Raw genomic sequence first — 15,653 nt, forward strand, 5'->3', positions numbered from 1 at the left:
AAGAGCTTAACACAATCGCCTCAAAGAAAATGAGCTCTCCAGGCACCGACAAATTTCAAATGGCAAAACACAGTTTGCGCAAATTCTGACCAAACTTGTCGAAGAATTCATGTATTTCATAGAATTGTAAGGATACATTAGGAAAAGCTGTTTTCTATGGCAGGGTTGTCCTCTCTCTCTCTCTCTGTTAATATCTATAAATCTCTGCCATATAGATCACAAATGAAACCCAAGCTAGTTGTTAACTGGACAATGTAAAATCCCTTTTTTACTTTTTTTTAGTACTTCAAGTACTCAGACCAGTGCATCTTCATGTTTTCTCCATTCTCTGCAAACTACTCCCACGCAAGATGAGAGCTGAACCCCTAATACAGAAAGGGTATTGCATAGAAAAGAAGCGAAACATAACACACAAGCAAGTCAAAACAAAATCCCAATATTCTCCAAAAGAAACCTCTCCCACTTTTTTCACATATCTTAATGGCAAGGCATCCTGACAAACACTGCAATGGTGAGCCCTAAAAGCAGCAGCAGAATGGAGAGAACTATTTTTCACAAACATGAAGGAACCATTCTGCAACACAACTGGTGCTCCATGGAGCTCACACGTGGAGTTATTTCATGTTTCAGAAAGACTTCAGACGCAAAGACATATGTGATGGAGAACTTATTACTTCTGTAAGTAAAATTTCATCACTATTAATTATTCTGAGTAATAACAAGCCACGTCTTGCTTATAGTTTGAATTTTTCTAGTTCAAACTTGTCAAACATCTACTAGAATTTTTTCCCTGCAAGACTAAACCAGAAGACTCCCATGGACCAAGTAATATTTTAGCTTCCTCTTGAATAAACGAAATAGTTTGAGCTTCCCATATCTCTCACTGAATAGTACTTCCTGTATCTTAATGATACCCACTGCTCTTTTCTGAACCCTTTCCACTTTATTTTTCTAGTAAGTCTTTTTACATACAGAAGTACTATTCTCTTCCTACCTCTGTCAGATATAATTATAGTTTATGCCCTCAAAATGGCATTTATCCTCTTACCAAAACCCAGGCTCCCAATGCATTGCCATAATTTCCTGTTCTCCATCTACCTTTAACCCCTTTTAGTCTTCTAGACTCTCACTGTGATCCACCTTTTTATTTCCACGCGTGATCTCGTGTTTAGCTTTCACGCATGCAATGCCCAGAACTGACTGATATTTGATTATGCTATCTCCGAAACTGTCTTTCAGATGTTGTGCTGCCATGCTTATTCTGTGAACAGAGGACTGAAGAATAAAAAAGCAGCTCATTTTTTCCATAGTTGCATGGCAAGTCAACAGCAATCCTCTACTGAACCCTTCTCCCGATTCCAATGTGCTTTATTGTCATAGTGATGCCAAGAATTGTGTGGTAATGGTTAGAACTATCCAAATTGCTAGAGTATGAATCAGTTACTAAGTACAGGCAATCAATGATTATTTCACTACAGCCTCTGAAAGAATTATGAAGGAATCTACTAAAAAATTCCTCCTGTAGACTGAGAAGTAATCAAAATGTCACTGATACTGATCCTGTCACTCATTAATACGTTTCTTTCCATATACAGCTTTGTTCCTCCTCTGCTGAAAGACTTGATTTACAAAGGAAAATCCTGCAGAACCAAGTTAATGACCACAAACATGTTTTTCAGATGCACAGAACAATTTTAAGGTGTGCTTCTGGAACAGATTATTGAAAGACACTTGTGCGTCGAACTCCCTGCGCTGAAAACATCAGTGGTTTGGCATCTAAACACCTTTAAAAAAAAAAACCAAACTAACCTGGACTTTTAGTCCTTTCATTCTGTATTTCAAAACTGTTTGAAGACAATAATTCTGCCTCAAATTAATAACAATTTAGGCTACATTTTCACAGACGTGCAGGTATTCAGCGTGCAAAGTTGTATGTACAGAAAATGTTGCCATTATTCAGTTTTGTCCGATGCTGTGTTGCTTTTTGAACAGATACCACTCAGGACCTCTGATTTTTTCACTTTTGCCTGCTCACCTGTAGCCCTTCTCTAACTGCCTCCAGAAGATAGGGGATGATGGAGTAGTTCCACAAGTCAGTAAACCAAACTCTAGAACCATCTACATCTATCGGACAGGAGAGGAAGAGCCGTGGACCTGGAAAGGGAAATTCAAGTATTACACTCAAATCATGACCATGACATGCCCCGAAACAGGATCAAGCAACAACTTGCACTTCTGTGGAGAAAGAAGCCAAGAATGAGAGGGCGTATGGAGCTATCTGGTGAACTGCGCTTCCTGAGAGCTTAAAACCCCTCTGAATCAACTTGAGAAATCATAGCTTTCGAGGTGAAAACAATTAACCAAATTTCAGAACACAGTTTGTATCCAGGACTTAGAAAGGAGTCCTTTTTTCTTAGAGAAAGTAAAACACCCAGAAGTTTAGAATCTTCTTGTACTTTGCCTCAGAGTACACTGCCATCTAAAAGCAGGGCTTTAAAGAAACCCTTTTTACCTGACATAGCCCAAGGAAACGTACAAGGATGCACCTGATATACGAGGAAATAAAATACATACATTTACATAAGCCTGGGCATATGGCCAGAGCACTTACCAATAGTAACATCAGAGGAGCTGTGAGCCTCCAAGAATTTGTTCAGGTGTTGCCAGACCTTGGGAATCCAATCGATAATTTTAACCAGCTCTGCATTTCTCATCCTGCCGCTGATCTCTGTTTCAATTAGTTTTCTTCTCAAGAAACGGCCAAGAAAGCCTTTGACCGGCTCAGTGTGGTTAGCACATAGCACCCATCTTCGGGAGAACAGCAGAAATGTCCATTATTTCTCTTTCATGCTACTAAACAGACCTACTCTGGGCTAAATTTCTGTTATTATTTCTAGATTATTATCATGATCAGAATGGCTTATCCCAGTCCCATATGTTTCACAGCAAAAATTATTTTGGAATGACGAGTTCATGAGATGAAACAATTTGTACTGTGCATTGTTTCAGCTTATTTCTCATTCAGTACCTGCTTTGCCTTTTATCTTATTTAAAATTTGTTAGAGGACCAAATATCTGAACAATCCCCTGAAAAGGAAAAGCTTTATGAACCATGGTTACTTTAATACCAGCATCGTAACAAAGCTGCACATGTTAGGGCAGCAACCAGTAGCAAATGGTATTTCTCTCTCAGGTTGCTATTTCAGCTGATAAGAACAATTTCAGATGACTCAGTCGCCATTACTCCTTTGCCAGCCCACAAACATAAATAAGAAACATGAACAAACAGTACCTGAAATTATGGTGAAGTTGAAGATTAGGTGTTGAGGAGGTGGCTTGGTTCATTGTACCAATGATATATGGACTGTGGGAAAAAAAAATCAAATAAATCATAGCTGTAAATTTTGAAAAACAACTTTTTAGTATGATCTCAATGTCAAAAAAGGTTATTTAAACCTCTTTTGTCAAAGAAGGATGTTGTAGTTACTTATAACCAAATTCTCTCTTGAGAATCTGACTTTCGAGAACACCAAATTCTGAGAGCAAACCAGAAATCCCAAAGCAGGAACTTTCACTACAAATGGGGTTTTAGTACTGAAGATTTACTGCATGAAGTCAATGCAAATTACCCAAACCCTCTACTACTTTTTTAATTACTGATTTCAGAGGAACTGATCATTTTATGAATTAAAAAAAGCCTCTGAAGTGCTGTCCACAACACGGACGGTTTGGCCAGCTCAGTCCGCTTTAATCCAGAGTTTGGTTTCGTGATCACATTTTGCAACATTGGTGGTCTGACTGCGGTATTGAAATTTGGAATGGGTTCTAATATTATGTCTTTACCATTTGTGGTACTTGCAGTTTAGAAGTCCATTAAAGATCTCTCCTAGGGAGCTAACATGATGCAGATTATCCAAAATGATTACAAGAGGCATATCCACAGCGTTATTTTCACTGTTACACTGGTCTGCTAGGTTGGACAGGTATTGGCGGAGTTCCTGCAAAGCATATATAAATAAAAGAAGAAGGAATTAAAAAAAAAAAAAAAAAAAAAAAGGAGTTTTCATCATATTCCTTGAAAATCCAGTTAAGATAAAGAAGCTACTGGCTCTGCCATGAAATCTAAAGCAAAGGAGCCTGCCATCTTACAAATGCACACATTTTCCTTGAGAAAACAGAATAGCAGGGGTTTCTTTCTCTTTGGTAGGTTATGCTGAAGATTCAAAGACTATCTCAGAAATACCGTGTGAGATAAGGGCCTAAAGGGTGGGTAGGATGTTCTTGCTTGGTTTGTGTTTTTTCATTCATGCTGTCCTAATCTGACACTCAGGGATCTGAAATGTATTTTGCTTCCTTTTCAGGAACCTATGCAACTCTCCATACACCAAACCAAATACTGCATCCCAGCTAGGTGTGTTATATCTTCTTGCAGATACGTGTCTATTGAAATACAGCAATAAAATTAATCTGAAATAAAACATCCCCCAGCAGAGGCCAAATTCAGATGCCTTCAGTAACGCCGTGAAAGAAGGATGAGTTTGCGGGGCTGCTGCCAGGTGGGTAGGTGTGGTTGAAATGCTCTCAGCAGCTTTAAAACATTTATTCCATAGCGTGTCTCAAATTATACCAGTGGCCTACAACCACAATTTCAACCATCCCTTCCCTCCAGAGGAAAATGTGCCTAAGGCCATCAAATATACACCTTTTTTTTCTTTTTTTTCCTTTAACCTAGACATTTCACTGCAGTTACATTCAGCAAAACCAGCAGCGCATAAAAAAGCAGAGACATCCTTTACTGGCACAGGAATGTGTCTGGACAACAGTCACTCCAAACCCAGCACATGCAGATTACCACTGCCGATACTTGCAGCTGCAGAAACTCCTGACAGCCTAGAGATGCATTTGAGGGTTTTTGGAAAAATGCCTACATGCAATAGCGATTGCTTAACTTGCTGGGAATTTTATGCAGGTGTTTAACTTCCTCAACCATTCTCAGGCTCCTAACCACTTGAGAATCATGACACCTTTAGGTGTTTAAATGTACACCTGGAAGCCTGCTATTTCAGGCGCATAATCAGGTGAATCTGCAGTTTTGAAAATCTTAAATATTATTCCCTTCAGGAATAACGTAACGCTCTAAGAAAGGTAAGTTTAAAATCAGCTTTTGATGGATTAATAAGGGAGGAGTCTCACTTTTTATATACGGTAGCATTGATTGTGCAAGGATGATTTACATTTCCTTACCTTACTGGATTTATGGTCCACATTGAAGGTTGCAATAATGCCATCGGCCAGCTCCCTGCCCTCTCTAAGGACCATATACTCAGACAGACGGTTAGCTAGGTATGTTTTACCAGTGCCACTGGGGCCAGATAAGATAATACGTCTATGTTCCATCAGGAGAGAGACGTAACGCTGCAGTATAGGCTTAGGGATCAGTGATTCAAACACCAGACCGTCCAAACTGTTCTCACAGATACCTGCAACAGGAAAAGATTCCTCATTTAGAGGGATTCCCAATTTTTATCCAAATTACCTGCATTTTTAAAAGGGTTTGGTTTCTGTGCTAGGTAGTTGTCATGCTGCAAAGCAATCCTGTTAATGGAGTTTGAACAAATCAAGATTAGTTGGAATGACCAAACAGTAAAACCAGAGAGCTGAAAAATGTGACCTGTGAATGTACCTGGGCCCAGTAAAAGTAGGAGAAAACCCCAAAATAACACTTAAACCCAACAGATTTACAGCTGACCTGACCAAGCTGTTTCTCACCTCAGAGATAAATCCCTTCCCCACTGTGGTATCCTCCATGGTCGATAGGAGCACATATAAAGCTGCTAAAACAAGTGCACAGGTGACCTATGGGCTTCACCCGGATCCTCCTTTAGCTCTCCCAGGCTTCAGAGTACTCAGCTGCATCCTAGAGTGTCTAAGGGCATGTGAAAGTTGCCGTACAAATGATTCCAGGTCACATTTTTCACACATAAACCATCCATTTTGCAGTATTTCTCCAAGTACGGTATGCGTTCATCCAGAAACTACCTGTTTACTTTTGAATCATTAGACAAAAAAAAAACCCTAGCTATCATCAACTCCCCCTACTTTCCCAAATGCTTGTAATTAAACTCCTCTGTATGCTGATAGTTATCTCTTCTAACATAAAACTCCTACTGATAAGCATTTACGCAATGTCAGCGATCACTTTAGGCAGAATTGGCTCGGGGAAAATACACAGTGCTTCAAAATAAACAGCAGAAAGGGAAGTTGGCAGATCACACAGAGAAACGTTTGCACCTCAATGGTTACTTGGAATATTAAATATTTACATAGGCAGCTTTATACCTCAAAGGTATATGTACATGACTTTCTATAAATTGATTAAATACATTTCTATTTTATTGAAAACTGATATCACATATGAACCTTCGGAGTACAAGTCAAGCCAACACAAGTTAAATACAAAATCAGGTTGCAGCTTTACAGATATGGCTAGACCCTGAGCAAGACTTCAGTTGGGATTTACTATTGGACAACATCTTCTAAGCAGCATAATCCCCTGGGTTCCCATCAAGAATCAGTAAATTGAGGTATTTCATGGCTTATTTTGTCTTCCTACCCACTGATTTGCTACCGGAGGTAACTGAGTTTTTCCACCAATATTCAAAAATCAAACTACTTTCAGTCAAATGCCACAGCCAAATTTCAAAGTTGAGCTGAAGAGTGTTTGGCAATGCTCTCTAACACTCTACTGTCTGTGTGCAGATGTATGCTCCACATTTCACTGGGGTAACTTTGAGCAAATTGATGTACCTTGAAAATGCAACGGTTGAGGGTTTTGTCCCTCAAATCAAGGTTCATAGTATAGTTTTTATATAAAAATGGTTCCCTGAGAAACCATATGAGAAATAAGCATTAAATTCTTATCAGTATGATATAATGAAATTTACGAGAATTTTGAAAACCACGCATTTCGAAAAAAAATCCAGATTTTAAGGTGTCCCATGAATTCTGGGATCCCTCCTTACTGGTGCCTAAGGAGGGACTCTTCAGCGAGACCAATCAAGCAAGCTAAATGAAGAATTTTTTCACTCTGCGTGAAGAAAATAACAAATATAGCTGTTAAAAAAGAGGTAATGACATTCTGAGGCTTAATTCATCTGGAAGGTACTTTGCTGCTCAGACAACTCCACTACGTCCCTTATGGTTCGGGTCTCCAGGACAACTCCAGGCATCAGTTCAAGACGTGGAGAAAACTGCTGTGTGTGTAATTATTCATAGTGTTGCAGGTTGAAAAATTGCTGAATTTATATAGACGAGCATACTCCCGGTGCTGTCTTTATCAAATGAAAATAGGACGACTGGTAAATAAAAGGCAGGGATGGGAAAAAGAAACACAATAAAAAGTTTCTACTCCTCTGAGTTTCTTGACACAGCAAGCTTTGATAAAACTGCAATTAGTGAGAACTCCAACAGACAGGTCAAGGATAACTACCTTTGATGGTAACTGAAATAGTGTTGTTTTCTCCAACTAGATAGCCACAGGGCAACAGCTCCGGTGTCTCTGCACTATTAGTGCGTTTGATTTCTCCAATGCTGTAGCCGAGAACACTGTCTGAATTCAGCCCCAGCTGGCTCACGGGATCCACGTGAATGATATACTCCTAGGGTGAAAAAAGGACGCAGAAGTTAGGCGGCACTGAAATCTCCGTGACTTTGTTCTATGCTATAATAGTAATAATCACAGAAGTTAAATATTGCTTGGTACCATCAAAATCCAATAGGACAATTCAAGCACGCAGCAGATTGTACTCACTAACCTTAAACAACCGTCTTACAACCCCATCCAGAACATCCCATTTGGTCTTGCCACTGACTCCAATGCAGCCTATAAGGAAGGTGCGAGGCCTTGAATCCTACAAGCAAAAAAATGTGGATTTAAGTTAATAAGTAAGTCCTAGCCATATCAGACAAGTCTGTCTAATGTAGTTGAAATGCTGGGGTTTTTTTCTTTTTTAATTTTTTTTTTTTTTAATTATGGTCCACCTTTACCACTCTACATGGTAAATTCTGAACGCTATATGAAATCCTTCTTTTCTATGAAACATTTTCTACAGTGATGGAATCACAAATCTAAAGGATACTTAAGTGGTACTGATGTTAAGTAAGAGGTATTTATTAATCAATCCAGGAACGATTAAAAAAAACCTCTGAGGGGATTACAGCTTCGCAAAAAGACAGACTCTTAGCAAAATTCTAGGCAGAAAAGTTCACGGCATGTTCATTTTGCCATTACTTCACAATCAAATGTGTTGCATTTGCAAAGTTTATCGTATTTACTTCTAGAAGTGCTGCCATGGACATAGAAATCTAAATATTTATATCAAAATTATACATGGTTGTATGTACATATAGTTATATGTAGAGTTTTTTTATATCTGGGTATATATGACTCGTGTTATGTTTGGTATATCACAGCACTTGAGTTGATAATTTTGTTTCCAATTTCTAAGGCAGATAAAAAAACCCTGAATGCACCTCATTTTTCTATTCTTCTATTGCTGCACTCACTGTGAAACATTCATTGAAGAAAAACTAATTTCTATCATAAGGCTTCAAGTTCAACTAAAACGTAAGGAATCCTTTCAACATGGTAACTTTACTGACTGTGAGCACAGCGGAGTCCAATAGAAATAGCAGTTTAGTGTTACGGTTAATTTGCTTATGCAGGGCTGTAATTTATGAATGCAAAATTGGTGTTTAATGGAAAGATCTGCTGAGTCAATTTTATTTCTGATTACTCAAATTTTTGTTCCCATCCCTTAACAAAAGACATGAAATTATTTCTTAATTACACTTTTACAGGTACTCATAACGTGAGATAGCAAGGGCAGTGCTTCGTAGAGATACATTCAGGTAGCGTAGTACATTCATGCATGAATTACACACATGAGAGGGACTGCAGTTGTACAATATCTGAAATTTATTTGGGTATTTAGGATTCTTTCAATTACTTGAGAATGGAGAACATCTGAAAGACGTCATTCAAAATGGGAAACTCATACCAGAGAGGACAACTTGAACTAGAACAATAAGATCTGCAGCCTGGATCCTTTAAGTTCTTGCGGAATATTGGTGCTTATAGCATTTCGGTGCACCTTCTATCTACACACTGGGTCATTTCCATTGTTAGTTAAAATGGAAGTTATTGTTAGTTATTTAAAGGCCCAAGAGTTTTGCACAGCTTTTAACATGTCAGTCTTAAACAGAAGCTACCCCAGAGCGCAGTCTAGTCTGCTAACCTCCTTGACGGCAGAACAGCGGCCTGGTTTACAGAGATGCTACTGAAAGGCTTAAATTGTAACGTTATCGCCTACACCTACACCACTGACACATGGTTTAGTCTAGCAGCCCTGTGTCACTGACATGCTTCACGGCCAGCGCTGATGGCACCAACAAAAAACTGTAAAATAAAAAGTTATTGCAGGTGAGTCCGTGAGACACCCTGAACTGGCGGTGTTGGCTCTCAGCACTTCCAAGGAAGTGGGGGTTTAGTGCCTTGCCAATCGCTAGTGATACACCAAGGAACTGTTTTGCAGAGAAAATTTTTTAAATCTTCTGCAAATAAAAGCCTCCAAAACAAACTGGATTTGAATCCCAAAGTCACTTATATTTCAAAGCTGGGGATAAAACACAACTCACCTCCTTCCATTTCATCTCATCCTGAAAGTTGACAACTATTTTGACATGCCTGCCTCCTTCTTTCCGGGCAGAGCCATCTCCAGTGTCATCCAACAGCATGTCTGTGAACAGAAAACATCCACAGCTTCACAGCTGTATCTTAATAACACAGAAGACTATTGTGGTTTATGCCATCACGTCTATTGTAGTGAAACACAACACATCTGGGCTTCGCAAGCCCAGAGGTAAAACTTAAGAACCAGGTTTACTGACTTCCCTACCAAATATTAGCATCACTTAAAAAGTGAAGGTCACTGAAAATTATTAGGCAGTTACTCTGTATTTTCCTTCCTATGATATATCCCCTGGCAAACGCACACCATTAAATGGCTTGAAACATGACTCTTCACAGCTGAGGTCATAATTGGACAACTCCGATCTAGGGTGTAGCAGACCTATGACGACATTTTAAAAGAAGGCTTTACGCCAGCTCCTGACATATTTCCACACCTCAACTGTTAATAATTTTCATGCTTTCATTTTTCCATGGCTAACCGAACCAAATCTTCCAAGCGCAGGATAAAACCTGCCCACCTCCTTTCTCATTAAACTCACCGAGACTGGTTGACTCCGTGAGGTTCAAACTGTGTTGAGAGAGACCCACTGAATGTCTTGGAGAGGATGAAATGGAAACCTGAGACTGAGCCCTGCTACAGCTGCCGTGGTTTTCAGATTTCAGCCGATCATTTTCTGCTTTTAATTTTTCAATCTCACTCTTGAAAAGACAAGTCAGGCATTAGAAGGCAGAGTGAAAATGTACACTTAAAAAGAGAACAACATAAGTAACTTAATAATAAATACTAGTTTAGCACAAATGCCATTTTCATAATATTTAAATTTATTTTAATAAAGTAATTATTTTCATTGTTACAACATCCCTTCCATGAAACTTTTCAAGTATCCTAGAAAACATAAATATGTGGGAATTCACTAACCACTGAAATGCAGCTACTTTAAGACAGAGCGCACGGGAACATCTTAAGAGGTTGCTGATAGTCAACAAAATGACCTCCCCACAGGTTTCGAGGGTTGAAACAGTTACAGCTGCAGAGTTGAGGGCAGCAGAATTCACGTGTTCAAGCTTTTAATGAAGGCACGAGGTTTAACACTCGCACAATGCTAGACATAACTTTTAGTAAGCATTCAAAAACTTCAGATGTACCTTTTATCAGGTCTTCACTGTGTGGCAGGTTGGCCAATCTTTAACACGTCAACACAGACTGCACTGTTTGGGGTGGTTATTTCTTACCTGCATTCTGTTCATCGCCTCCCGAAGCTGATCAAGCTGATGAGCGGAGCTAAGGGCTTCTAGACGAATATCCGTCAACTTCATCTCCTTGTCTCTCAGCTCGTTGCGTAACTGCATGACCGTTTCAGCTTCACTGTCCGTGCATTCAGAAATACTGGAGAAGATTGAAAACCAGATATTGAACAAGACCATTTGTTACTTTTCAGATAGTGCTACCCCACCATTTATTAGTAAAGGAGGGGAAAAAAACCTTTTATTCTGAGACAAGCGGGCAACAGTTTTGGCTTATTGGATTAGTGATACCATAAATCAGATACTAAATAGGTCATGGAAACATCAGAGACTAGTGAAATAAATATGTCTGAGGGTTGTTTTTCTTTAATCAGCATCTGCAACAGAACTCTGGAAGTCACCTACTATTGGATAGTCTTCATTTTTTTCATGGCAGTTGCCATAAAGGAAAACTTCTAAAGCCAAAATCTAAATAAATTAAGGGGGTGCAGGCAGTAACAGCAGTTGGTTGGAGATTGATGAGTTTACAGACAGATTTAAAGCTCACCAGGTGTGCGCAGCTGGGTTTCCCTGAACTGTTCTGGAGGGCTTTAGCACTCTACACCTATTGAAGCGTGATAAATTCCTGCTCGCTTTAAAGCACTCATGCTTAAAAAATTTTTGGTGGCGTTTTTCTTCCCTCCTCCCCCAAAAAAAGATTCAGGGTGAGTAACACTTCAGCACATTCGTAAATGTATCTATATGAAGATCAACCACACAGCTGCATGCTTTGAGGGAGATTTAATTTAAAATGTTTCTCCCTAAATCAGGTTAACGAGAGATGTTTTCCCACCGAAAGGCCAATAAGCCAAAATACACAAGTTTTTTTCATGCTCTAACCTTCCCTCAGTTTGCATAGTTACTCTCTTCTCATGTTTAGCCTTTTGGCTTTCACGTCAAGATGAGACGCATGCACAAAGCATTTCGACTGACGATAGACGGGATCATCATTTGATGATTTTCTGGCCTTACATTTCTAAGGCATAATTTGCAGTAGTCACCAGAAACCCACCGAGTTAGGTTCAAGAGGCTGGAGAAGCTTTAAAAAAATTCATGGGGGATTATCTTCTGCTACTAACATTTCATCGTTATTATATGGCTGGAAACTATTGCTACTGTTTTCCCTTCTTCTTGTGAAAACAAGTGATGGGCAAAACTTCAAGCCTGGGTACTTATTCAAACGCATGTGATCTGAAATCACACTGGAAGCTTTGCATGATGTCTACAAGGTTGTAAGTCTGCCTGGTAATTATGTTTCACAATACTGCCTCTTACAACTTTATTTATTATCCTACTCGAGTGACAAAGCTACTGATAGAATTAACAGAAAATCTGTTTTACAAATTTTTCCAAGCACATTCTAAAATGTTGAGTTTAGACTCAAACCGGTGTGGTAATGCAATTTAATTTTATTTCACAGGTGGCCAAAATGAAGCATCAAGATTGCCTGTGGCCTTCCCACAAACATAAAATGAGTTAAGCAGTAGAGCAGAAGCCCTGAATTTCAGGTCTACGTCTCTCTCTCACACACATGGGCAGAAGGGTATGGTTTGGTCCTACAGATGAGCTTATACTATAGCTTGCTACTCCCCAAGGGACACATTTGTTTCTCATTCCTCGTCCCCAGCCTGCTCCGGGCTGTGCTGCTGTCATGCCCCCATGCTTACACCAGCCCTGGCGCCCATCACAGTCTGATCGGAGCCCGTGAGCTAAGCCAACCCAGCAACCTGGGGGAAAAACCGTTCACGTTTCTGTCAAATTCACATAATTTAGCATGTTGCGTCGGCTTGGTGGAGTTGCCTGAGAAGTAGCAGAGCCACTGCATGGGCACAGGTGGCTGGGGAGGTACAGAAGAAAGGAGGAGGAGCTGGTCATCTCCATTCAGCAGGCACACGCTGTTAGAGGAGTTCAGCTGTATCGCTGCACCATGCTGTTTGATTTCTGGTAAATCCCTACTATTACCTGAATATATAAACTTAACTGGGAACTCATCGTTGCAGATTAGTGCAATATGTGCTCTCTTTAGCTGACAGAGAAAACAAAATCCCAGACTCGGCCTGGCTTGTTTCATTAACAGCAAGAGATCCAATTAATTCTGCACTCCAAGGTCACCCTGGTTATAAATATTCTTCATACTCACTATATTCTGCTGAGAGAGCACCTCAACGAGATATTAAATTATACTACAGCAACGATGCAATGATTTTGGCTTGCTGGACACTAATACAAAGGTACTGGGTTGGGAATCACCTTACATATCTTTAATTCACTGTATATATAAATTCAACTATTCTGTCCTCTGCCTGTGACCTCCTTCTACTACAGAACATTCAAAATAGGCAGCAGTTGAAAGCGTGATCTTTGTTCATTCTTTTGCCAGGGTTAAGGATTTTACCCAAAGCACTTGGCAAAACACAGCCCCTCTCCGGGGGATAATATAAGTGACGCTTGGGAGACTGATCGGCGGCAACAGACCAGCCCCGATCTACAGGACAATCCCATCTGGCTCCCTGTGTCTTCTGCTGTGGCCTCGTGGTGAACAGCTGGTTTTAGCAGTGCATGGAACTGAACAGCTGTCAGACTCTTGTAGAGCTTATACAGCTGTGCAGTTCTTAGACGGAGGAACCAAGGGACTGGCTGGGGTAAGAAACATTTTGCCTCTGCTTTTTTCTGTAAAGTGGTCTAGAGATGTCCTCTAAGCTAGCACGGAAAACACTGGATCTCTCCGAAGCATGATACTTCCCTTTTCCTCTACCAATGCACCAAGATGCCTTTCACTCCATTTTCTATTTAAAAATTTTAAAAAAACCCAACACTTACAGAGAATTGGAATGGGAAGCTCTCAGCAATGGTGTCGAAACAGTGGAGTTATGGTGCGGTAGCTTTGGTGAAGAGGGTAATGAAGAATCAGTCATCTCCTCAATATCTGAATGAGAAGACGCTGACTTGGGAGATTTCTTTTTACCAAAAGCTTGCTTGAAGGAGCTGCGTAGCTGGAAAAACAAGACCACGACAGTAGGCACATCATTAAGAATGAAACCAGGCAAAAAAAAAAAAGCCACAGAGTAAAAACTAACATGCAAATACTCCAAATGATACAGCCATACTCACATGTATTTTAATACAGGTAAAAAAGAATTAAAGAAAGCTTTTCCCTTAACTATTTTATGAGATTAATATGGTCAATAGGACTGGATATCAGTGCTTCCTATTTTTAAGGTAACTATTTTACAGCAAATTCCGTTCAGTGCAACAAGCTTTACAGTGACGTTTTAACAACTTGCAGCTATAATGTAACGTGGCTCAGACAAGGTTAATGATGCTGAAATGGTTAGTGATGTAAAATGGACGGGTTAGCTTTGTATCTCATAGTTTAAAGTAGGTCTTCCTTACCTCATTGACCTGCCAGAAGAAGCGCAAGCAAAAGGAAGTGGGGGAAGGAAAAAAGACATGTTTTAACAGATAAAGCCAGTGATAAGGAAAGCTTTGGATTGCTAAGACAAACACAACCAATAATCAACAAAGACCAACAGTTACTTTAAAACTGGAACCCTGTATTTTCCAAAACCAGATGTTTCAAACAACATACGCTCATTTTTTTGCATTACTTGAGGGAGACACCAGACCCAAATCTCTTAATCATTTAAATTATATTTTCTCCTTAGCTCAGACAGAATGTTTTGGCTAACAGCCAAGTTCACATTGTGTTTTTCCTTGCAGGAACAGGTATTTCAGCAGGTGAAAAGACTGAACCTTCTCTACCTACCTGCAACTAAAATAACCTTTTTTTAATGTGACTGTCGTGTTCCAAACAACAAAAATAATGAATATGCATATGATTAAACTGATGTTACCCCAAAGTTACAGTTCAACAGTTAGTGTCTGAGAAGCATTGGGACAACACTCTTAGATATATGGTTTAACTTTTAGGTTGCCCTGTGTGGAGTCAGGGTTTGCACTTGATAATCCTCATGGGTCCCTTCCAACTCAGGATACTCTATGAACACCATTTAACGCTATGGCAAATTACGTGTTGTAATCAGAGTGGCTTAGTGCGAGTTGAAGGTTATTTTTAAACTACACAAAGACTCCTACAGTGAGAAATGTTGAAAATCTGGTGTTTCAGCTCTGAATGGACAGCTGTGTTGTTTCAATATATAACAAAAAGATCTTGGCTGAGAACTTCCTCAGTCTTTGTGGAATAAACAATGTATGAATCAGACTCAACTTCTTCTACTTCATGAGAACTTTATTTATTTCTCTTTATAATAAGGAGCTGTTTCCTTAACCTTCTTTAAAAATAGTCATCTGATGAATGAGAAGCATAGGCTGATGTCGGATAATATCTACTTGGTTACCATTACAAAGAAGGGAAGCTAAGGCAAAAATTTAAAATGTGTTTTTCTTAGCTAAGGCTTAGTGATTACAAAAGGTTTGTGTCACAAATTAAGAGCCGCTAGCAATTTAAAATTACAGCAATTTACTCTGTCCATAACTGATGTATAACACAGCACAAGAAAGATTTGGAGATGACAATCCTTCCATTCAACCGCTTATTTACGGGGCAGAGTGGAAATAGTGCTGTTATGAAGGAGGTGGCAAGATATCAATGAAACCA

The 15,653-nt window shown here is 39.5% G+C and overlaps 1 protein-coding gene across 5 annotated transcripts in view; it reads right to left on the reverse strand.

Moving 5' to 3' along the window:
• Positions 1–15,653, reverse strand: part of NAV2 (neuron navigator 2) — a 236,413-nt gene that overhangs the window by 8,503 nt on the left and 212,257 nt on the right. For all 5 annotated transcript variants that reach the window (XM_064452868.1, XM_064452864.1, XM_064452865.1 and 2 more), the window contains 11 exons: positions 13,856–14,028; positions 10,985–11,138; positions 10,291–10,450; positions 9,697–9,797; positions 7,815–7,910; positions 7,490–7,658; positions 5,245–5,480; positions 3,844–3,998; positions 3,293–3,364; positions 2,612–2,808; positions 2,036–2,154 (listed from right to left, as the gene is read on the reverse strand). In XM_064452868.1, the coding sequence (XP_064308938.1) occupies positions 2,036–2,154; positions 2,612–2,808; positions 3,293–3,364; positions 3,844–3,998; positions 5,245–5,480; positions 7,490–7,658; positions 7,815–7,910; positions 9,697–9,797; positions 10,291–10,450; positions 10,985–11,138; positions 13,856–14,028 (1,632 nt within the window). The remainder of the gene's footprint in view (positions 1–2,035; positions 2,155–2,611; positions 2,809–3,292; positions 3,365–3,843; positions 3,999–5,244; positions 5,481–7,489; positions 7,659–7,814; positions 7,911–9,696; positions 9,798–10,290; positions 10,451–10,984; positions 11,139–13,855; positions 14,029–15,653) is intronic.

Source organism: Phalacrocorax carbo, chromosome 5, assembly GCF_963921805.1.
Source record: "Phalacrocorax carbo chromosome 5, bPhaCar2.1, whole genome shotgun sequence".
Classification (NCBI taxonomy): domain Eukaryota; kingdom Metazoa; phylum Chordata; class Aves; order Suliformes; family Phalacrocoracidae; genus Phalacrocorax; species Phalacrocorax carbo.